The sequence below is a fragment of the Festucalex cinctus genome, chromosome 8 (genome assembly GCF_051991245.1).
Source record: "Festucalex cinctus isolate MCC-2025b chromosome 8, RoL_Fcin_1.0, whole genome shotgun sequence".
NCBI classification, from domain to species: domain Eukaryota; kingdom Metazoa; phylum Chordata; class Actinopteri; order Syngnathiformes; family Syngnathidae; genus Festucalex; species Festucalex cinctus.
Genome location: NC_135418.1, coordinates 17,686,156 through 17,709,701, shown reverse-complemented (window position 1 = coordinate 17,709,701; position 23,546 = coordinate 17,686,156). Strand labels below are relative to the sequence as shown.

Sequence of the window (23,546 nt, the reverse complement as noted above, 5' to 3'; positions counted from 1 at the left end):
GTGTGAGCAACTCTCCAACAACATCTGGCAGGGGACCTAAAGACACACATTGCATAAGACTTCTATTCTGTGTTAAGTCAACAACATCCTCACTGATCTGGGTTGTATAAACTGCTACTCGCTCCAACGTTCTTATCCTGTTAAGAGATAGAGGAAGCCTCTCATCATTTGCAGAGTATCTAAGACAACAAATATCCCACAATAGCAGCCTTGGCCATTTCCAGTAAGGTGTCTCCCTCTCGATGGCCAGTAAAACTATGCACTTATGTTGGACTTATTTGGAAAGGAATGCACTAGACAGGTCTATTTCTGGTAATTAACCAGCTGATTTGTGTGGAGAACAACTTAGGTCATTTTAAAGAACAGCCGGCTCTGCATTGCTCCAAGTGGATTGGTGTTCAGAGACATCCTAACAAGAAGACGCTGATGTTAAATGAACCGGGAAAAGTGGAAGATCTTGATCAACTCAACACAACTCAACTCAACTTGTTTACCGGAAACCAGTTACATATTTCTGGGTTTAGATGCTACAAATGAAATGATGATAAGATAAGCTTCTGTCTCGGGTTATTAATATATCCATGCTGAGGTTACGAGTATTGAAATGTAATTGTGGGTGAAGTCTATGATGAACTGAACTGTAATATACAAAAAAAAAAAAAAAAAAAAAGACATTGATTATTGGTACATTGTGCACAGTAGTAAATTGCTTTGCTTTGACTACCACTCAGTTCTTTTCTGTGTCAGTGTGAAATATAGCTCATGACCTGCATGAGTGCATTACATTCAGAGTGCTTCTGTTTACATTAGGGGGAAATGTTGAGCATACCTCAGCAGTGACAGTACTAGACACAGATGACACAGTTAACAAGACCTGTAGGCTATGCCTGAACAAACATGACAATGATCATAAAACACTGCTAATGGCGATGTTAATATTGGTGACATCATCAATCTGGTCGTTTCTGGATTTGGGAATCTGGATCCACAATTTATTTTCAGCAAATCATCTACACACCAGTGGCAGGCAGTAGCAGGCCAAATTGATGATTGAAGCCATTCGATCATTTATTAATAAAATGCAAGTCACTACAACTAGTTGAAAAAAAAACTATCAAAAGTGACTCATTTTTACAGGCATCTTTTTAAAAATATTTCCTGAAACAATTCTCAAAACTTTTCACTTACAGGTTTAATTCTGCTCATGAGTACCAAACTCGAGCAGCATTGATTTGCGAGGCCTCATGGAGGTAACTAGAATAGGGTACTTGTTCTCAGACGATATGCCAAAGACGTACAACTAATATGGTATTTGAATTCTAGTAAACTATCTATAGTCCATGGTTGTCAATCTCCAAAGTAAACAAGACAATTATATTGCATAATTTTTTAGTAATAATAAATGTAATTTTAACAAAATCATTCAAATCACCAACCCTTGCGAATGGGATACCAAATCCACTATAATAGGAACCTTTAAATCTGTTTGGACACGGGCATGCAATATCTTGACATGTTGCTTTCGTTGCTTGCTTTCATTCACACTAGCACTTCTTTTCACCTTCTGGTTGACGGCCAGAGTCACCTCACACTGACATAAAGGCCTCTTCTGATCAGGAGCAGCTGACAAGACAGTTACCAAAGGCTCTTTAATCTCGTTCACTCTGCTCAAGAGCACAAGCACACTTCAAATATACCAAATCTACGTCATTTAGTTCTGCAACTACAGGTTGTTCCTTGTGCATTAGTATGAACCATGTGGGTGGAAAATGTGAAAATCTAGCATATTGCTGCTGGTGGAAATGGAAAGACATTATAGGGTTAGAGCACAGTCTACCTTCTGACGAGTCAATAAGGTGACAGAGGAGGGAGCATGGAGGATTAAAGGACGAAAAGTGATTAGCGAAATCCTTCTTTACAAAATGAGGCATCATGATTGCTGCCAAAAAGTGCTCTTCAAATAGTTTGCACTTATAGTATGTTGCTGGTAATTTACAATCTAGACAGTCCATCTGAAACCAGATTAGCACAATGTGAATATAACACACTAACTAATAGTTTCTCTTTCCCTGTCATCTATGCATATAAACTGGGCAGTTGTTTGGGATATAAAAGTAGTGAGGGCTTGTAAGCGAGTGTAGACAAATGTCAGCCTCTAAACACAATTAAAATGTCTGTCCACCTTTGGGACTGTAAAATATCATCGTAAACATCAATGTTACATCATTAAGTCTTAAAATGATTTGTGCCTCTGTGACTGTGAAACATGTTCAACAATATGTGATAAGATTGAGCCTTAGTTCAGAATCTACATTTCCACAGCAACAAGGAGAATTCCATTTGTAGATCATTATCATGTGGGCTAATTTGGGAATGACTCTTCAAATTTAGCTTGGACTGTTTTCGCAAGTGCTCTAGCATAAACATATTTGTCTTCAAAATCTATCAAACATGATTTTCCTTAAGGGACACATTTTAATCAGCTGTTTTGCAAAGAGATGACTGACAGAGTGTCAAGATTATGCAAGAGACATTCTATGCAACGTAAGGCCAGCAGCCCCCAGAGATACAAGCCTCCAGCCTGAGAACCAAAGGTCACGAGTTCCACTTCCTGTATGAGGGTTATTTATACCAATTACATCCAAATAAGCATATCAATGCTTTTTTTTCCATATGAAAAGCTTTCCAATGGTGCTTGGTTTATTAACATCAATGCTGTTTTCTGACGTGAGGTGGATGCAGCTTGAGCATTGCCAATGGAATCTCTGTTTGAAGCCCGGTGGGCAGGGGTATTGTGGTCGTCACCAAAGAAACGCAGCACAACACATGGAGCGGTGTCTATCACAGAGCTCTTAGTATAAACACGCAGCAGTTTGTGGGGATGATGTCAGCCTCTGGGGGACAATCTCTGTGCCTCTTACCTCTGAACTTCTTTGGGGGGTTGTTGAGGTCCCCTGCATCAGGCTGGACCACACAGCGGTCATCCACCAAGCTGCAGATTGAAGCATATTGCAGCACTGTTAATGTAATGTGAGGCATTTTTCGAATCTATCACCAAATAAATATATCACTGTTAACAAACTAACCAGTAAACTGTTTTAGTGATACCGTTTACAATTAATTGACAATAATTTTGAATTGTGTTATGTTGGAAAATGGGCAAAGTAATCAGTGGCTGGATTGGTAGATTGTGTGAAATTGATTGATTAATCATGTGCTGAACCAATTACGGAAAACTAGATTGCAACCAGCAGAGGCGCTGTTGATTCACCGTCAACTAGCAGCTGGAAAGTCAAACTACATCCATGAAGACTTTTGCTATCGCTCATCTGGTTAATTCTACTGTTAACCACTAGATTGCAGCGCAATTAATTTGAGACTAAATTTGAAAGAAAGAACAAAACAATATTTCACCACAGCCTAGTTTTTGTTGAAAATTATTGCTGCGATCCTGTGATTCGTACGCCTACAGAAAGTGACAGCTGTATGGTTAATTTCATAATGTACATCTTTGGGCATGATTATTGATATTGTGAGATGATAAATTATTATTATTATTTTTTTATAAAATAGTATTTGTTACAAAAGGATCAGTACACCGTTAGACTGTTTGTACAATATTTTTGTTATCCATTGCTCGTGCTCTCTCTTTACGAGACCTTTAAAAAAAATGAAGTGCCGGAAATGTAAAACATGCCTAGAGATTACCCTGCGACCCTTGTGAGGAGTAAGCGGTTTAGTAAATGGATGGATGGATGTATGGATGTATGGATGAAGATTAAATACGGTATTTCTAGCTTGTTGCAGGGGACACAACCTCCGCCATGGAAGGGTCATTACTGCATTGAGGGAAATTTGAGCAAATATATTATTTCATAAATATGTATCGAACTGGCAGCCCTTCACATTAATCAGTAGCAAAGAAGTAGATCTTTAGATTAAAAAAAAACAAAAAAAAGTTGATATACAGTTTGTCCCATTCTCTCAAAAATAAATAAAATAAATAAAGATATTGATTGGTAATTTTCTCAGAGATATTCAATCACATATCCATCCCTAATGGGAAAAACACCCCAGACAAAAATCTACTATTTTACTTCAACCCTTTTCCTAACCGTCGCGCTTCATTGATTTTAAGCAATGTACACAATGGTTATTGTCCACATTGGTTAATGTTTCGTGCTGACAGTAAGAATGGCAGTTACAAAAAAAATAATACTATTAAATCATGTGTACAGTACTTACTTACAGTACTTAAGTATTTACAATAGTGACAGTTCGATGCTGGAACAAATAAATCCTAAATGCATTATTTCCGATAGTAACAACTGATTTGAAATTCAAACAAGTTTAAAAAAAAAAAGAAGAAAAAAAAAAAAGCTCTAAATGAGAGTATAAAGGGTTGCAACTTGCAACTCATTGTAAAGAATGTAGCTGATCATGTTAAGAATGTAGCTGAGTTGGTGTTTACGCGTGGAGAAAAAAAGCAGCAGGCCAAAACTGATATGACAATTTTGCAAATTTATGCAGTCCTATGTGCGTGGGATGTTGTGGAATGCAGCAAATGCCTCAAAGTCTCTATAAAGACTTGGACTTTACAAAGGAAGGCATTTCATTTTTTAATCGACTGCAACACCATGACTCATCGTCCTTACAGCTTTACTGAATCCGCAAAAGACAATATTGGCTTTTATAGTTTTCATCTGTTAACCACTTTTACTCTGGCTATATTCACAAATAACACCATTTATTATTTACATCTACCAACACTGTGCAGTGGACCCCCGTCAAATAGCAAATAGCAGAATTATAAAAGATGGCCATTAATGCGCTGGTCTTGATTCTCACACCTTTGTTTAATGTGATAAATTGCAAAATTACTTCTGTCATTGAGAGTGGGAATTGATGCCTCTTACATATGCAAATATTCGACCACCGACATCCACAACAGTGTTCCTGATGGAACCACAATATATGAATGAGAAAAATGCTTAGCCTGGACAGACACAGGCTGCAATGTTTTTCCCCAATTGTCCGTTAGCAGGATCATGCAAAAAAAAAGTACATTTCTAGCCATGATTCTTAATGAAGGAGTGTGGTAGTTGCCATCTGCCAAGGAAGAACCCATTAAATGGATCCATTCACAAATACAGTGGCAGCCAGTGCAGACCCACTGGCAGCACTAGGGGGGAGAATGCCCCTGTAACACTGTGGCCTGTGACCCCATCTCTGAACAAAGATCATACAGAACTGCATTCAGATAGAGAAGGACTGGGAACAAAAATCAGCCCGGGAATATATTCGTCAAGCGGAGTGGATGACGGACATGCGCCAAATTTTATTCGGTGACGGGCTGGGGTTGTAAAAAGAGTTTATAGGACAGCAAGGCGCATTTCACAACAAAGCACATTTTTATTAACAACTCATGGCAACGTCCCAGTCTCTTTGGTAACACTGGCAACATCCGCGTATCACATTCTGTATCCAGTAATGTCCAGTTTTCAAAATAAAAGCATGCCAGTAAAAAAAAATCACGGTTACACCAAAGGATCCATTAGCAGTGACGTTTGAATGACAACTGAAGCTACCATCATTCACCCAACAAGCGGCAGCCAGAGCTAACAAGAAGTTATTATCACAATCAATATTTTATTTTTACAAGGTGAGACTTCTGGTCCAGACATGCTGTGGGCTAACTTTATGAATTCTAATAGCAGCCTGCCAGACCAGACAGCTTGAGTTGATTGAATGCGTCAAGATGATGCTAGCTAAACTTCCAACACAAAACCAAGCTAGCCCACAACATAGCTTACACTTACTGGGTTTCTAAAATGTTGTTTATTCCTGGACCTTTGCTTTTTTGCAAAAATTAAAAATGAAAAGACACACATACATACACATTATTTTATAAATAATAAATTACATCACTATGCATCACATTTCCAAATTTTTAAAGCCGTTATTGGATTTATCTGCCGTTACCTATTAAATAAGCATTACTGTTAATCCGAATCTTATTCAAATTACATCTAACAGACACGCAGGCAAATGTTTGTTTTTTTTTCCAACATGCAAACCTGACGGTCCAGTGCTTGTGCATGCACATAAAGCACTTTGTCTAATATGTCTCACTCTCAACTTTCAGCCTCCCCATTTTCAGGGTCTTCAGCAGTCTCTCAGTCCTGCTCTGTGCCCTTTCTCTGAAAGCTGGTGTCTCACAATTCCCCTGGGGTGTCCTCAACTTGCTTCTCTTCACCTCTCTCAGCACGATCATCTGGCTGTGTCAATGTCTGTCTCATTATTTGTCTTTATGGTGTCATTTTTGTCTTCATTTTGAGCAGTAAACAACAAGCATGAGAGAGGCATACATAACATTTCAGCTACCCAAACCATATAAATGACATTTATTTTAACGGAATACTGTTGCAGGCTTACTTGAAGCCAAATTGTCCTAAACTATCACCACCAACTTGATTCACTTTGGAGAAAAACAACATGTTTACTTCTCTTCATCTAGTTTATTATCTTCCACATTCTGCAAGTGTCATGTGGACCAGTCAATGTGCTTACCCCAGAGTGCTGATGAATCCACTGGTGGACCCCTCTGCGTACAGGGAGCAGATATCCCCGATGTGCAGGAAGCTGGACATTTTATCTGACATGTTGGAAGCACACTAAGGAACACCTGCAGCAGAGGAAGTAAAAAAAAAATAAAGGATGCTATCCAGCATCTTGCCAATGCTAGTTTGTCTACTCTAATACATCAGTTAGGCTAATTTAGATGTGAGGCTGCTACAACTCTGTGCATTTACATGAGTTTGCAGGAAAATTCCGTTTCATGTTACAGCAATAGATTGCTGCTGTTTTTAGTCTGAATAGTTAATAATTAGGACTTCAAACAGGAAGCTGTGCACCTGCAACAGGTCCAAAACAGTGGTTGCACAGGAAACAAAACATATAAACTTGTGCAAACAGGCAATTCATCCTCCTAGCATTGGCATTATTTGTGCCTTAAAAAAACAACAACAAACCTGTCAGATATCAGAAAATCAAGAAACATGGCTTGTACGAACGATAAGAACGCTCAGCAGTGGGAAAACAGTGTTAGCCATTTATGGAGCGCTCTATCTTCTCTGCAGAGAAGAGGATGAAGATAAGGAAAAGAAGTTGAAGAGCTGCAACTTTACCTCGGCGGCGTTGAACGCTCGGATGTTCGGCTCTCCGAGGGCCAGCTACGACAACATGACGGCGGCACCACGCTCTCCTCGTTCGGCCGAGCGATAGTGATACAAGCCAGGGTTCGTGGCTGTTTGTGCCAGCAAGGAGAGGGACAGACGTGCTCTGCTGTGCGGTGCTGTCTGGTGCTCTGAGCTTGAGCTGCCCGCTGCTGCTTGAGCACTGCCGCTTCTTCCCGCGCGGCGGCACTGTTGATTTCTGGGAAATTATTTGGTTTTATTAATCAGTGGATGACCCTGACGTAATTAATTATTCATAGACTGCATTAAAAATAAATTATTATTATAGTATTCATTTTTTAAAATCCATTATTCAATATTTTAATTTATTTAAATTGGCAGTACCACTACCAGCCTCTGGAGGCGTAATTTAGAACGACAGTACCAGCTGACTGACCACGTGACTTTGCGGAAGTGTCAACAACATGAGCGACGTGTAAGCAAAAATGCTCCGCTTTTTAGCCTTATTAATTTTATATTTGGGCTGTCTGGACAAAACGCTTGTATGCAGGGCTCACTCCGAGCCCGTCACCTCGCCGGGTTCAGCCAGTTGCGGCTGTGAGAGTTTAAAGAGGGACGCTGGTGTTCGCGAAAGCACAACATCGGAGAAGCCAAGTGCAAAATATTCCAGAGATGCCAATGAGATGCAGTCTGACACACTTGGAGTCAAGAAGATGCTAAGTCAGGTAATCATCCACAATTTCTTTTAAGCAAATAGCTCTTTTTTTTCCCCGTATTTAGTGTCTCAAGTTGATCGAAACTATATTTATTTTAAATTCGATTACAAGTTGCCTGCTGAGTTGAGATGTCTACAAATTAATTGAGTGCTAGAACGTTAATAGTTTTTAAAAGTCTACTTGTTAAAATTATTTGAATCAACTACTTTCTGACAAAAAGCAGTTCGATAGACTAGTCATGGACATCTCTCTCTCTCTCTCTCTCTCTCTCTCTCTCTCTCTCTCTCTCTCTCTCTCTCTCACTCTCTCACTCAACATTAGTAACAAAGATGCAGGCTGGTTGGAAAGGACACTTATTAAACCTGAGCACAACGCAGATATAAGTTCGAAAATCGGATTAAAGGTTCCAGAGAACTTTAGCTTTCTGTGTGTGGAAATGACATGTCAATGACAATGTCATTTTTTGTAGAACGTTTTTGAGTTATTTTGCCAATTGAAAATCAGGTCCCAAAAGCAACATTAAATGAGAGTTACAAAGCTTAACTTAACTCTTTCTCAACATACCTTCACCAAAATTCATATGCACAATATTTCCACCAAAATTCAAACATTATGTACTTGGCAATGGTGAATTTGATTTTGTACTTATTTCAAAATCATAAATTAACATTAAAATGATGCTAAGCTAATCACATTTTGACTATGTGTAATTTCACTAGTACTGTAATGCTATTTCTCGGGATACTGGATAGATATGGGTGAAACGTGCTGTGCGTGTTTTTGAGGTGCAACTATGAAGAATAAGATTGGTGCTACAAAATGTTACTTGATGTTATATTATATTATATATATATTATGTTATATTATATATATTAGATGTCGTCTCAAAGATCATCTTTGGTAACCTTAACAAGTTCTAACAAAAAAAAAGTGATAAAAGGGGCCGGAAGTTCTTACCGTGTTTGCATTAAGAAAAGTATCATCAAAAGCTTAGAATATTCAAAGCCATAACATTATAACATCAATTGACACCAAGATTAACGAGTATTTATCCTTTATGCCGTATATAGATGGTGCTAATTCCTGGCGGAGAATTTCAAATGGGAACAGACAACCCGGGCATCCCTGCTGATGGTGAGGGTCCTCAGAGACAGGTCCACGTGGACTCCTTCTACATGGACATCCAGGAAGTCACCAACCGACAGTTCCAGAACTTCGCCAATACCACAGGCTATGTGACAGAGGTGCTAGTTGATCAGTACAGCTATGCATGTTGTTTACGTCCCTGTTTTTGTGATATGGTTCGCTCACTTTTTTTTTTTTTTAATTCTTTCAGGCAGAGAATTTTGGGGACTCATTTGTTTTTGAAGGAATTTTAAGTGAGACAGTCAAAAGCGAAATCACACAAGCGGTAAGTACTTCCTTATTGTCACTGTTGTTGTGGTGCACAAACATAAAAACAAACTCTGAATATTTTACACACACCACTCAAGTATATAATGGCCCACAGATGGGCACGCTCTCATTGTGGTCGTCATGGTAACCTGCAGCTGTCTGCGCCAAGGGGTGAAGTTCACAGGCTGTCCCCCCCCCACTGCTTCCTGTGGGCATGTTTGCTGCAATTTATTTATTTATTTATTTGCTAAGTGGCTGCTGGTGCACAGCCGCCACACATTTTAGCAGGAAGCGAACCACAGCATGACACAAGGCCAACATTGAAGAGAAACGTTCACTGTGTAATCAAGCTTGTAAAGCTCTTTTGTGATTATGTAACATAATTCTTTGTGACAGCTGCATGACACACCTTGCAATTATAAAACCCTTCTTGATAGCAGCCTGAACAGATTGAAAACGTGTTATTTTATGTATGCTGTCCTAGGCCACACACTGTATAGACTATGTATATGACTGTTGGTGTAAGAACCCTGACAGTGTTCTACAGTTGGCTGTTAAATGGCCTTCAAGTGACAAAAGCCAACCAGTAATAAATGTATGACTTTCTAAGCAATGCTCTCATATTTATCATACAATCCAACAATCCAGTTCATATATTGCTACTTTTCAAACGTTGATGCGAGTGACTTTTTAGTACTAATGTGTTCAATTTAATTAGCTCTGAACTCAGTGGACCATTAATTGTCTGTATACTTGAACTCCTTTGTTTTGACTAACATTTATGATTTATCAAGTCGTCATCTTGCTTTTTTTTTCCTTCTTTTTCTTTTAGGTGGCTGCTGCCCCCTGGTGGCTTCCAGTCAAAGGGGCAAACTGGAGACGACCTGAAGGCCCTGACTCCAATATCAAAAATAGGCAAGGAGACGCTCTTATCTATTTTTGTTTTTGTTTGACCATAGTGAGGCTAAACTAATTCAAGCGGATTGATCCATTTTAGGCTTGATCATCCTGTTCTCCATGTATCCTGGGCAGATGCTGTTGCTTACTGCGCCTGGGCCAACAAAAGGCTTCCGACGGAGGCAGAGTGGGAGTACGCCTGCAGAGGCCATTTAAAAAATAGGTAGGATGCTCACTTCGGCAGTTTGTATTGTTCTTGAAAATTTTAGACATGTTTTTTTTTTTTTTTTTTAATTGATTTCCAGTTTGCAATTTGCAGTGGGTGAAATGTTTTGATTATCAATCGTGTTAGCTTATGTAAAAAGGATTTGATTTAATCAGGCATAATTACCATGATGACAACAGTACTTTTTTCTAAAACTATTAAAAAATACAGTGTTCCAAATTTTTATAGTTAAACTGTGGTAAGCAACTTTAAAAAATGTCTGGGTGGTCAAAACACAGCTTTCGGCATTACCGCGAACCTTCGAAAGATCATACAATTACAGATTCTACGGACTCTTCACCATTATACATCAAAAGTTAATGTGTAACGATCCTCTTAAGTAATCTTCCTTCCTTTCCATCACACCTATCAGATTTACATCAGTGATCCAAATAGACATGATAAAAATGGAATCCTACATGCAAATTTATTATTATAAATGTTAAAATTATTTTTTAACAATAATGGCATATTAAATGAATAATTTTTTTTCAGACTTTACCCCTGGGGAAATCAATTGAACCCTAAAGGGCAACACTATGCTAACCTCTGGCAAGGCGAGTTCCCTCACCATAATTCTGCAGAAGACGGATACGTCAAAACCTCGCCGGTAAGTGAGAGTCAGGAAATTAAATGTTATTTTTGCTGTCAAGAGAGTTCATATTAGAGGTTTGGCTTCAGCAAAGATGAAACTTGATAACTTTAATTCTAGCTCGTCATCTATAGGGGGCGCTCTCAACCTGTGAATTCAATTGAATTTTTGTACATTTACACAATGTGAAAGTTCAGTAATACACTATAAGAAAGTTAATATGTAATTTTATAATGCAATATTTTAATCTTATCATTTATAATTGAAAAATATGTTTTATTAATTTATCTAATTAAAAATAGTAACTGTTTGTCTTTTTTTATTTTTAGAATCTTTTCTGGTTGTTAGATGTACATGTAATTTCTTGACAAACACCTTGCAGGTCATGTCTTTTCCCGCCAATGCTTTTGGTCTGTTCGACATGGTGGGCAACGCGTGGGAATGGACGTCAGACTGGTGGACTGTGCGTCATTCCGCCGAACGACAACACAATCCAGTAACTTCACAAAATAATGTCATCCCTCAGCAATTTGTGATCTCTTAACATATCACACTTGTCACTAACATTGTTATCTTTTTGTTTTAGGCAGGTCCTCCATCAGGCTCTGACAAAGTCAAGAAGGGAGGGTCATACATGTGTCACAAGGTAAAGTGATGACTTCTTCTATTATTTCATGTGCACTGCCATGTTTGTCATGTGTAGTCTCCTGTCCTGAGGTATATTTATGTACATTAGTGTCTTAAATTTCATATTTCTTCCTCCCTCAGTCATACTGTTACCGGTACCGCTGTGCTGCACGAAGCCAGAACACTCCGGACAGCTCTGCCTCCAATCTTGGTTTTCGCTGCGTCTCTTAAGAGCCACACTGACTTACATTTGAGCTCTGGTTCACATTAAACCAAATATTTTATCTTTTGAATTTTTTTTAGATTAAGGTACAAAATGTAAGTGGTGCATTACTACAGAAATTGAATGAACTGATTTTATTGAAGTTTTATTTACTCTTTTCATTTTATGAAAAATAAATAAATATAAAACTTTTTTTGCACAGTTGTCTGTATTCATAAAACAATATTTTTCTCATGTCAGTGACGGAGATGGGAAATATGTATTCATAGACTTAGTTTGAAGCAATAAATACTCAAAGAGCCAACATAAATGAGATTGGAACTATGAAGATGTTTTCATCTAATGAGTATCTGTGATGAATAATCACTATTAGTTCATATATGACATTTGTTTGATATTAAAATAATTAAAAAAAAAAAAAAACATGTTTATATGGGTAAAAAATGCATGCTGAAACTGAAATATGAGGGGAAACAAAGACCAAATATGCAACAACAAAAAAAGTCAGAAACGTATTTATTTTGGCAATGTCAATATAACATATTACATGTGGAAAATAAACTAACCAATCAGCAAAAATCCTAGCAAAATAAAGTACATTCCCATATTTTTTCTGAGAACGAAGGTAAAACCTTATATTGTTCAATGTTTGAAAAATACATTTAAAAAAGGAAAAGGTTCTAACAATTGTATTTCTAGCATTTAACATCACAACTACCTGCAAACTAAAATGCTATTTTTATTTAAATCAGAAAATTGAAAGGTATAGTTGATACAACATTACTGCACAGTCGCTAACATTCAGTAGACAATGTAACACGTCTAAAACCCGCTGTCAGCTTTTAGTTGTCGAAGTTTAAACAAACTCCAGTACCTATTGGTGCACAAAGTTTACCTGTTTTACAAAACAGAAAGGAAAAGACTCATCATTACTAATGCTGCCACAAGACCTCTGGCCATTGCTGCAGTATTATTAACCCAAGTAAATGTGAGTTAGAAATGCACCACAGATACAGCATAGCAACTAAAGTAACATTGAAGCTAAATACAGCTGCTTCCTTGAAAATAAACAAGAAATAGGAAGAATTAGCGCGATACGCTATACTACTAAAAATCTCCTTGTTCTCTCTGCCACGTTTCAGCAAAGCCCACAATACAACTTGGTGACTTTTGCACCAAAATGTCAGAAGTTCTTGTCTGTTTAAGTTGCCGAAGAGGCGACAGGGCCTCCTTGCTACATCTTCACCACATGTAGTAGCTACGTGTGGTATCAACAGGAGAGGGTTTCCCCTCTGAGCTGCCATCTTTGTCCTTCTCTCCGTCAGCCTCCCACAGGTTGATGAGCGGCGGGTAAAGCTCATTGAGAGGGATGGACGAAGTTTTAAGCATGTATTTCTTCAAGGAATGGTGGTAGTTCTTTCTCTTCCATCTGCGGGCCGTGTAGATGCCGACGGTAGCCAGGCTGAGGAAGGCTAACGCGGTAGCCATGACTGCTAGCACGGCAGCGCTCGGGTGCTGCTCTGACAGGTTCAGGGCATAGGTGGCGCTACGGGTTGTTACATTGACGCAAGACTTGTGCGTCTGCAGGTGGACGTTGGAGACTGTGAGGCATACCTCGTACTCTGTAGCAGGCTGAAGATGAGTGAGATTGTACTCGTGAACGTCCACGGGTACACGGGCCGTGTACGTGATGTGCGGGTTATCGATCTTCATGGTGGCCGAGGCCCATTTTATGTTAGAGGACATGACATTGGAGTCGACTTTCCAAGAGACAAGGATGGAGTGGGACTCTGTCTGTTTCACATAAATTCTCATCACCTGAGCACTGTCAAGCAGGGTTCCGTTCACTCGAATTGAGGCCACCCGTGTGTCAGCCCCTTCTATGTTCTGGGCCACACAGGTGTAATGCCCCGAGTCTTCCACCTGTACGTGAGATAGCCACAGAGTCCCCTCGCTGCTCAGGTGGTAGTGCTCCGACACAGTATCCATCGTGATTTTGCTTCCAAGAGGGGTCACCCAGTAGATCTCAGGCTCAGGTTCAGCCATGGCCCGACAGTCCAGACTGACGCTCATGCCAAGGTTGAGATTGAGGTGGCTGGGGAAGGTGTCGTGGCATATCAGTGGGATGCACTGCTCGGAGGACTCGAGCAATCTTAGTTCTCGAACACGCTGGCCCCTGAGTTCTGGCGGGGAGGTGCAAAGCATCGCCAAAGGTTCCATGAAACGTACCGAGGTCTTGTTGGAACTCATCCACTGGATGACGCAGTCACATCGCAAGGGATTGCTGTGCAGACTGATCTCCCGAAGGTTCGGCAAGGCCTCTACCGCATGCTGGTAAAGAGCGGTGAGGGCGTTGTTGTTGAGCATCAAGCTCTCCAGGGAAGGCATGTCCCTGAAGGCCAGGCGGTGGACGTAAGAAAGCTTGGGATTGTTTGTTGCCTCTAACTTGGTCAGTTCTGGTAGGTTGTCCAGAGCAAAACGATCAATGGACACTAACTCCATCATATTGTTGATTCCCAACTCTTTGAGATGAAGCATGTTTCTGAAGTCTCCTTCCTGGATTTTGTGAACTGGGTTTTTGTTTAAATCCAAGAATTTCAAATTGGGGACTTTCTCCAGTGCCAGTTGAGGAATTCTGACCAGTTTGTTGTCATAGAAAGATATGCTCTCCAGGTTGTCCAAGCCTACAAATGCATTTGGAGGAACATCAGTAAGATCCATGCCAGCCAGAACCAAACTCCTCAAACTTCCGAGTGGCTTGAAGTTCATGTCCAAAAGGCCAATGACTGGATTTTCCCCAATCATGAGGATCTCAAGGTTAGGCGTTTCTCCAAACCAGCGGCTGTCAATAACATGAAGCTTGTTGGAGTTTAGGTGAAGGCGCAACAGATTGTGCAGACCGGCAAATGCGCGAGAGGAGATGGAGTTAATCAGGTTATGGTTAATGTAGAGCTCCTGCAAGTTAGAGAGATTTCCCAGACAGTTGTCCTGGAGCTGGCTGATCTGGTTCTCCTCCAGATGCAGGGTGGTTAGATGGTTCATGCTTTTGAGGCCTACAGCTTCCACAGAGCTGAAGTTGTTCTGGGAAAGGTCCAACTCTGTCAGGTTTTGGAGGGCTTCCAGCTCGCCCCCAGTGTGAGCGATGGCATTACTTTGGAGCAGTAACACCTGGGTGTCTGTTGAAAGGTTGATCGGGATGCGTGTCAGCCTCAGGTCATTGCAATCCACAGTTGTCGCCTCCTTATAGGTCGACTGGGGGGTAAACCAAGGTCGGATCTCACATACGCACAAATGAGGACAGTCGGTGGCTTGTACAGGCAACTGAGAGGCTACAAGTAAGGCCATGCACAGCCAGAGTCGAGGTGGCCAAGGCAGGCAGCCAAGCGCCATGTTGTCTGCTCTCCTCTCAAACAATGCTTAAATGAGAGCCAGTCTCGGAAGTAAAGGCTTGGAGGGAATGTTCAGCATTAGTCTCCTCTGTGGCCAGCAATCCTCATGAATTTCTTCTTCTATTCCACAATAATATCTCTGCTTATAGAACCCTCAAGAACACGTGCTCTCAACCGCAGATGTTTTCCTTTTCTTTTCCCAAGATGGAAACCTACAGAAGACAAATATGGAAGAACAGTGAAAAACTGCAATAAATCTGAGATAATTTTTTTGTCATTTTAAACTATGACAGATAACAAGTTCTGATGAATTTAGTAATCAAGTGGATTGAAAATCAGTCTTCTTTCATGAAGGAAATCCAGAAATCAGTGAACAATTACTGTTGATATGATGAAACCAAAATATTTGGACAATTTTAAATAAAAAAAAAAAGACTCAATTATTAAAATATTTGTTGACTACTTTGATAATTGATTACTTGTCGATTAATTTTAATATTGGTAGCTTTTAACTGCAGTGAGTCCTCCCTTTAGATACAGACCATAGTTTTCGCCACTTGTCCATATCTGTCCTAATAAATGCACTGAGAGGCTAGAAGGCTACTACAGTTTGCTAAAAGAAATAATATAATTAATGAATATCATATAATTGGCAAAATGTAGTAGATTAGGTTTTCGGCAGTTATACTTACATTCCTTTTGTTTCTAAGCCCTATGCTAAAAAGGAATGAATCAACATATTCAGTCAGCCAAATATTAGCTGTTATAGTGCTAATAAATTAAATGTACATTTTGCTAAAACAAATAATATAATTAATTAATATAACATAATTAGAAAAATGTAGTAGATTAGGTAACTGTTTGGCAGTTATATTTACATTCCTTTTGTTTCTAAGCCCTATGCCTAAAAGGAATTCATCAACATATTCAGTCAGCCAAATATTAGCTGTTATAGTGCTAATAAATTAAATGTACATTTTGCTAAAACAAATAATATAATTAATTAATATAACATAATTAGAAAAATGTAGTAGATTAGGTAACTGTTTGGCAGTTATATTTACATTCCTTTTGTTTCTAAGCCCTATGCCTAAAAGGAATTCATCAACATATTCAGTCAGCCAAAATATTAGCTCTCTTATAGTGCCTCATTAATTAAGCACACTGTTATTTGACAGTACTCTGTGTCAGGTTTTCTGCTTCTTTTTTTTTCCCCCAGCCAACTCAACAGAGATAACCATGTTTTTTTTTTTTCCAGTGTGGTATAGATTATGCGCATACCAGCCCAGTGTCACTGCTCCACTTGAGCGTGCGTGTGCGCGCGCATGTGCGTGTGTGACAGGCCCAGTCAGCAGCTATGGCTGTGAGCCCATTACACAACAGGCTTAATAAACACAGAATGTGCGCTCTTCACTGCTAATCACTTTCCGCTCATGATGCAGGCTCATGACAGAAAGCCATAAAAATATGATGCGTAAGCATTTTTGAGATGTCGGTGCTGTGCTTTGGATAAAGATGACACATAATACAGTACACAGTAGTATCACATGAAATTAGTGACATGATATGTTTTTTTCTGTTTGTTTTCTGTATGAGAATTGAAGTGACATTACTAAAGCTAACGACTTTCACAACCCCCCGTATAAACATCCACATACAGCCTAACAAACTACTGTAAGTGCTACACTCAAAGTGATACTACTCTAAGTGCTACTCTCAAGGTGATACAAAAAAATTGATTAACCAACAGAAGCAGTAGAATTATTACTTTGGTGTGCCATTATGCCCACCTTGTGACTAAGCACCAATGTTGAAGATTTAGCCTCTCAACCCCTGAGGGAAATATCGGGCTCTTAAGCCATTAAAAGCTCCATTATGTCCACTGCTTATTGTTCGATGTGAAGGTGTACAGTAAGTCGTTGGAGGTATTTAACCAGTAAATATCTCTCACCGCCTACAGTGTGTATATGTTATACAAGTGTGTGTATACCGAGAGAGAGAGGGATGGAGAGAGAGAAAGAGAGATAACTTTGTGTTCAACTTGTCATGTTTCAGTTTTGTTTGGGTTGGGTTTTGTTTTATTTTCGTGAGTGTATTGTTTGTCCGGTGTTCTTGTATGTTTCCACTGTCTCGTTATGTCTGAGTAGGTCCACCTGTGTGTCATTCCCCTTGCCAGTATGTGTTGACCTAATTAGTGCCTTCTGCCTGCTGTGTTTCCCAGGTGTGTCTTGTTAGTGTCTCATTAGTGCTGTATTTAGTCAGTGGGGTTTCTTCACGCGTCGAGGGATCCTTGTCCTGTCCTGTCCTGTCCTGTCCTGTCCTGTCCTGTCCTGTCCTGTCCTGTCCTGTCCTGTCCTGTCCTGTCCTGTCCTGTCATGGTGCTTTGTTGCTGTTGAGTCAAGTTCCTCTACGTCCTGGTCAAATTTCTCTACGTTCTGGTCAAGTGTTCGCTCGTCCACGCCAAGTGTTCTCTCAAGTATTCTCTCGTCCACGTTTACTCAAGTCTCCCCGTCTACTCCTCTCACGTCATGCCAAGTCAAGTGTTCCTCTCTCACACCATGCCAAGTCAAGTGTTCCTCTCTCATGTCATGCCTAGTCTGTCCACGTCCCGTCCAGTCCTGTCACGTTCAGTCCAGTCATCTACTCGGTTCCCATCAATAAAATTATTCTCATTCCTGTCTTTCTCCCTGCCTGGTTTATCCGCCTTTGGGTCCATTCCCCACATCCACATCATGACACAAATAACTGAGACAAAATCGTTATTAGGTACTCAAAGCGTTTTAAGTTTCTGTTTTCTCATTTTACATCCTGATGACGCAGCATCAGGAGCAACAGGCGGTTCAGTATTTTGCTCAAGGACAACCACTGGGTTGGGAGACGACGGCTCTACCACTGAACCATGCCGCCTCACTATTATATTATGAACACCTGCTGTGCATCAACTGGTCTGTCTCTACAAATGATTCACTCTCAGATGTATTTAACTTCTTAGATGATGACTGAGGAGGTTGCCAAGTGAATCAACCTCAGCTTCAATTTAATTAGCCAGGATGTTCCTTAGTTAATTAGTCTGATTGTCTGTTGTTATGATCTTGTTTAGTGTAAACTGCAATCATATCACCCTTGCTGCTCAGGTATGAAATTCAACGAGATAGCCAGAATAATTGTTGTCGTGCTGAGGCCATGAATCTCTGACACCTGGAGTCAGGTTTCTGGCAGCGCTGCGGGTGTCTGCGTCCATCCCTACCTGCTCTTCCTTTCTCTCGCTCTCTTTCTCCCTCTCTGCTGCGTTGACCTTGTTGATCCAAGGAAGCACTGCTGGGCACATTTGGCCCATTTCACTGATGGCCTGCTTCATAATCACTGCAGCACATTCATAGCTAATGGGACTCTTGGCCATTACACCACAGGAAGTGAAAATAGATGAAATTATAGAGTTGGTTCACACTTTGCTGTTATAGCAGCTTCCACTCTTCTGTGATGACTTTACATTGAGGAATGTAACGATATCCAAACATCACGTTATGATATTATCACGTTATGAATGATCACAATATTGTGGAGAGGTTGGCGATACAAAAAAGGTCACAATATTGTGTAAAAAAAAAAAAAAAAAAAAAAAAAAAGCTCATACTAAAAAAACACAATATTGTGCTTTTGTACATTACAGCAATGAAAAATATAAACATATTATATATAATATATATAAAAATATAGAGGCATTGAGTTCCTACACGTATTGACTCATTCACAAGCACATTACAGTGTTCCCTCGTTTTCCGCTGGGGTTAGGTTCCAAAAAATACCCGCAATAAATGAAATCGGCGAAGTAGTTAGCTTTATGTTTTACAACTCTTATAAATGTTTTAAGGCTCTAAAATCCCCGACCGCACAATTTATACACTTTTCTCATTGAGGCATTTACATATTCTCACATTTCTCTCTTGTTCAAACATTGACAATGTTCAAACCTTCATAAATTTTATAAAATGGGTATATTACTGTAAAAAAATATGCAAAACTGCACTTAAAAAAATATCTGCGATACAGCGAGAGCGCGAAAAGTGAACCGCGTTATAGTGAGGGAAGACTGTACATGCTCCTTCATCTGACCATTAGCGTGGATTTTAAACATAGAAGGGCCAAAACATGTCTTGTGAAAATTAACTTGCACTAAAAAAAACTAGCCAACAGAGGGTGCTAGAACTGCACAAATGGAAATCAACCTGACTTTTATTTCCATGACGTGCTGCTTTTAACATCGTGACGCGACGACGACGATATATGTGGCAGTTTTAATAATATCACGATATTGCCGTTCTCGTTACATCCCTATTTACATGACATTGCAGTGTTACTTTGGAAATGTGTTTCTGCTCTCTGAAGTTATATGACAACAGCGTCATTACTGTTAGTGAATGGCAATAAAACTTAGTTTCTTTGATGAAACAAACTTTAAGAGCAAATATCCACGCTTGTCTCGTGACCTGACAAGAATATCAATGGGGGAGATGTGGGAACCCGGAGGATGATTTCTCCTAGAGTGAAGCCTGATATAGCAAAAGGCTGTAAGAATGGCTTTGGTGGAATAACACCTTTGTGAACTCTTGTTCTGAGGGAAGAGAGAGAGATTAGGTTTGAGATTAATTCCCTCACTGCCTACACAGCAGCATCTGTATCCTGAGAAGCCATTATTAAATCTGCAGGCTGAAGCAGTGGAATGATGTGGCATTGTGAAACCAATACTGCCTATTTCGTCGCTAGCTTTTTTTTTATTTATTTTTTTATTTTTTTAAGTATAGCTATACTTTGACAGAATAATTTTTGCCTCACACATCGGGACAAGCGAACAGCCACAACCCAAAAGGAATAGGCAGCAAAATCCCTCAACAGCTTGACATTATCCAACTGACTGTTTGAATTGAAGGCTCCAGCAGGAGGGATTTATTCTCTTTGCTTAGCCAATCCTTATGAGGTTTTAATCCAAGTACCCATTCACATATATAACACGCACAAATCTAACTACAACATGCCTCTTCGGTCACTGATATTAACCATGTCACAAGACAGCCTAATGTAATTGTGACGACGTAATGAGGTTGCTCTGATTTATGCCGCATATGTGTAAATACAATATTTTTCAACACATGTTTAACAGACTACAAAACAGCTTGTTGTGATGTCCATTTAGTCATTTATTGGTATTTTGAGAACCACATTCCCCCCCTCCCCTGATTCTGAGCTGCCTTTTCACTGGGCACCAAATATAAACAGCCTTTTCTGGCTCAGCAGCCGCACACAGGCGCACTAGCATGCCGTCACCATGGTGACGCCTATGCCACCATCGTGTGCGTTTCATAACCAAATGAGAATACTGGCATTAATGCTCAAAAGTGGGCCAAATGGATTTGCCAAAGACTACATTCATGAGAATGTTAACGCAAACACGACTGACAATCAAGACAGACAGCAATTAATTCTTTTGCGCTCCAGAATCATGGATAAACTGAGCCTCGCCGCCTGATGTTTTCACTATGAGGTCTCCGCTCTAGCCACCCTGAGAGACATCCTATTGGTGCTCTATTAGTATGCAAGAGTTTCACTTCACATCACACAAGGCTTTGGTGCAGCTGCTGATGGCAGAGCCGCAGAGCCGAGCAGGAGATATAGATGCGTGTCCGAAAGGAGGGAGCGGATGCGCGGCTCTGCTGAAGCGGGAAGGTCATAGGGGAGGACAGATGGGCCAATATGAAAAGACCATGACATGAAATTAAAGGGGAGAACTCTGCAACTACTGTGTGTGATTCAGAGACCTTTAAAATTAAGATGCAGCCTGTTTAGTTGCCTATATCTTTGCTTCATTTTTCACATCTTCCGCTCTCTCTCTCTCTTTTTTTTTTTTTGCAGATTAGGGGGCAAAACTTAATGCATAACCATATAGAAGACAATTTTACACTCATGTGGTCAGCATGATTTCTTCTTTGCGCAGTTAAAGCACAATGGTCCAATACACACCAACACAAAAACTGAAATGTTCCTTTGTTTCTCCACGTTACTAACTGAGCGCATGTTGGACATTGCATAAAGCCCTCCTATCATTGGCCCATGGGCGTCACCTGACATGTGGGTATCCTTTTGTTGCCGAGACAAAGTAAACACCACAAACTTGTAGGGTTGTAGTCGAAAAATAATCCAAATCAAAAACATTACGTTTGACTTGTTTCACTCCAAAATTAACCACTGAGTTTTCCATCCACTTTGTTGTTGTTTGGTTTTAATAGCAGGTGTAGCGCAGCTAATGAAACAATGGCCCACTTGACAAAGGTGATCCCCTAACAATGCTCACCCCAAGTGTCTGCACTCTCTCTTCAGTATTCACGGCTGACATCTGCCCAAATCTGGAGATCAGCCAGTCTGTTCTCATGGGCATGCAAATGGTTCTGATGGTCACCACAGCTGTACTCTGACACTGCAGTTTGTGCATTGTTGGTGTAATCACAGAGTCAAGTGCACTTAAAATGTCAAAAAAAGTAGACAACAAGAATGAAGCACAATGGATTAACTTCATTCATGCATATGGCCCAATTAGTCTAAACATTGAAATAACACTGCAGTTGCACGTGCTTTGTTTTGCTCGCTGTAGACACAAAGCTTCAAAACAATCATCTGTCACGCATACTGTAATGTCCTTGAACATGTTTTTTGGAGTTTTCCCTCAGTGCACATAGTGTAGCTGCTGATGACCGCATACAATCATAATAAATGAATTTATCCTTCACGTAATTTTATGATTTGCTTTTGCCAAATAGCCTATATCTTTGTGTTGACGCCAATACGAAATTATTTATTTTTATGTGCAGCTTGCGCTGCACGAGGACCACGTAAAGAACGCCTTGTAAAAAAAAATAAAATAAATAATTTTTCCCCTTTTATTAACAAAATACAGTAATAAAAATGACTAACTTTGTCTAAGCTTTACTCATCGCTCTGCAGAGCGTCATAAACGACCATTTCTGAGCATATACGCACATTTGTTCTCACTTACGAAGCGCTGAGCGGAACGTGTGACCCATACAGCAACCGCAGCTCCTCCACACTGATGATGACGATGGTGCGCGATTCGATGCTCAAATTTCAGCAAGTTTTTAAAAAACAGCAATCAGCGCAATAGATCCTTCGTAAGGCGAGACTGCAGCGACGAGCATCTGCTTGCTGCAGGTCAGCGTCTGACACCGACACCGGTACCAGTGCAGCCTCACCATCTGCTCGCTTACCGACACCATGGGAACAAAAAGTCCCTCCCTATACTCGTCCGAGCATGCGAATTTATTTAGAGAGGGTACGCGGAGCCACGGGCATGCGGAACCAATAGAGTAGCAGCTACATGGAGTAAATGTCCTTGTTTGAATGTTCATCTTATTGATCTGTTTACGTCTCAAGGTTCTTTGCTCAAGGCTCTTTGCGGTGAAGAGTAACACAGATTTCATTACATTATTTTCAATGCAACTTATTATTTTCGAGTTTGAAAATAGATTTAACTTTGATTTAAAGCTCATAGAAGTACTTGCACTTTGGTTGAAAACCAATTCAGATACAAGTGCAACTTTGTTGCATATTAAGTCTTGTGAATAATCAAGTTCACACATTGGATAGTTTGCCAATCCAGTGCAGAATCAGAAGTGTTATTATATAGGCTGCAAAATCTATTTACTAAACTGCAGAGAGTACCAGGCATCAAGGCTCAATGACTTTATCGATACATTTCTGTACTAAAATTATTATTATTATTATTATTATTATTATTATTATCATCATCACCATCATCATCATCATCATCATCATCATCATCATCATCATCATCCTATTTGCTAGCAAGCCTGCCTCACGGGTATGAGGTTTTGAGGTACCAATATCCGATGTGGTCTTTACCATAATGTCCATCAGAGCAGAGGCCACAAAATAAATTCGTTATTTTTTATGTGGCTGGAAGATCGAGTACACAGCTGTGGAGCCTTTTCTGCTGGATGCGGAAGAAGGTCTAATCTAGCCAAAAAGGCTTCTACTCTTGCACGAGTGACGTCTCAGCCTAGCCCATGTGACACACAGGTTTCAACTCGATATATGTGCCAGAATGCCACCTTCTTGAAAAATATACTTGACAAATGTATTTGTTGGTGGCAATAAACGGTCAGATGAACATAATCACACACGACAGAGAATATGTTAATAACTGGCTGTTTAGCTTT

General features: G+C 39.9%; 3 protein-coding genes across 13 annotated transcripts in view; 1 reads left to right on the top strand and 2 right to left on the bottom strand.

Moving 5' to 3' along the window:
- Positions 1 to 7,397, bottom strand: part of LOC144024216 (inositol 1,4,5-trisphosphate-gated calcium channel ITPR1) — a 65,192-nt gene extending 57,795 nt beyond the window's left edge. For all 10 annotated transcript variants that reach the window (XM_077530361.1, XM_077530362.1, XM_077530364.1 and 7 more), the window contains exons 1-3: positions 7,188 to 7,397; positions 6,571 to 6,685; positions 2,922 to 2,992 (exon numbers count right to left, since the gene is read on the bottom strand). In XM_077530361.1, coding sequence (XP_077386487.1) covers positions 2,922 to 2,992; positions 6,571 to 6,662 — 163 coding nt within the window. In that variant the 5' untranslated portion in view covers positions 6,663 to 6,685; positions 7,188 to 7,397. The remainder of the gene's footprint in view (positions 1 to 2,921; positions 2,993 to 6,570; positions 6,686 to 7,187) is intronic.
- Positions 7,398 to 7,629: 232 nt separating this feature from the next.
- Positions 7,630 to 12,110, top strand: sumf1 (sulfatase modifying factor 1). The gene is made up of 9 exons (XM_077530375.1): positions 7,630 to 7,921; positions 8,983 to 9,156; positions 9,249 to 9,323; positions 10,140 to 10,222; positions 10,305 to 10,427; positions 10,965 to 11,079; positions 11,444 to 11,557; positions 11,648 to 11,707; positions 11,830 to 12,110. The coding sequence occupies exons 1-9, from the start codon at positions 7,682 to 7,684 to the stop codon at positions 11,917 to 11,919; spliced, it is 1,074 nt and encodes a 357-aa protein (XP_077386501.1). The 5' UTR covers positions 7,630 to 7,681; the 3' UTR covers positions 11,920 to 12,110.
- A 300-nt stretch (positions 12,111 to 12,410) lies between these two features.
- LOC144024218 (leucine-rich repeat neuronal protein 1-like) lies at positions 12,411 to 22,618 on the bottom strand. Of its 2 annotated transcripts, none has more exons than XM_077530374.1 (2): positions 22,330 to 22,618; positions 12,411 to 15,512 (listed from the first exon to the last, which is right to left on the bottom strand). In XM_077530374.1, the coding sequence occupies exon 2, from the start codon at positions 15,299 to 15,301 to the stop codon at positions 13,154 to 13,156; it is 2,148 nt and encodes a 715-aa protein (XP_077386500.1). In that variant the 5' UTR covers positions 15,302 to 15,512; positions 22,330 to 22,618; the 3' UTR covers positions 12,411 to 13,153. The 2 variants fall into 2 exon arrangements, with proteins under 2 accessions (XP_077386500.1, XP_077386498.1); XM_077530372.1 differs by having other exon boundaries at positions 22,346 to 22,618.
- Between the last annotated feature and the right edge of the window lie 928 nt (positions 22,619 to 23,546).

Excerpts from the sequence above, each read along its gene's own strand:
- sumf1 (XM_077530375.1), top strand. The coding sequence starts at position 7,682 with ATGCTCCGCTTTTTAGCCTTATTAATTTTATATTTGGGCTGTCTGGAC. Across the intron at positions 7,922-8,982 it reads TCAAGAAGATGCTAAGTCAG|ATGGTGCTAATTCCTGGCGG; the intron begins GTAATCATCCAC and ends TGCCGTATATAG. Across the intron at positions 9,324-10,139 it reads AAAGCGAAATCACACAAGCG|GTGGCTGCTGCCCCCTGGTG; the intron begins GTAAGTACTTCC and ends TTTTTCTTTTAG.
- LOC144024218 (XM_077530374.1), bottom strand. The coding sequence starts at position 15,301 with ATGGCGCTTGGCTGCCTGCCTTGGCCACCTCGACTCTGGCTGTGCATG.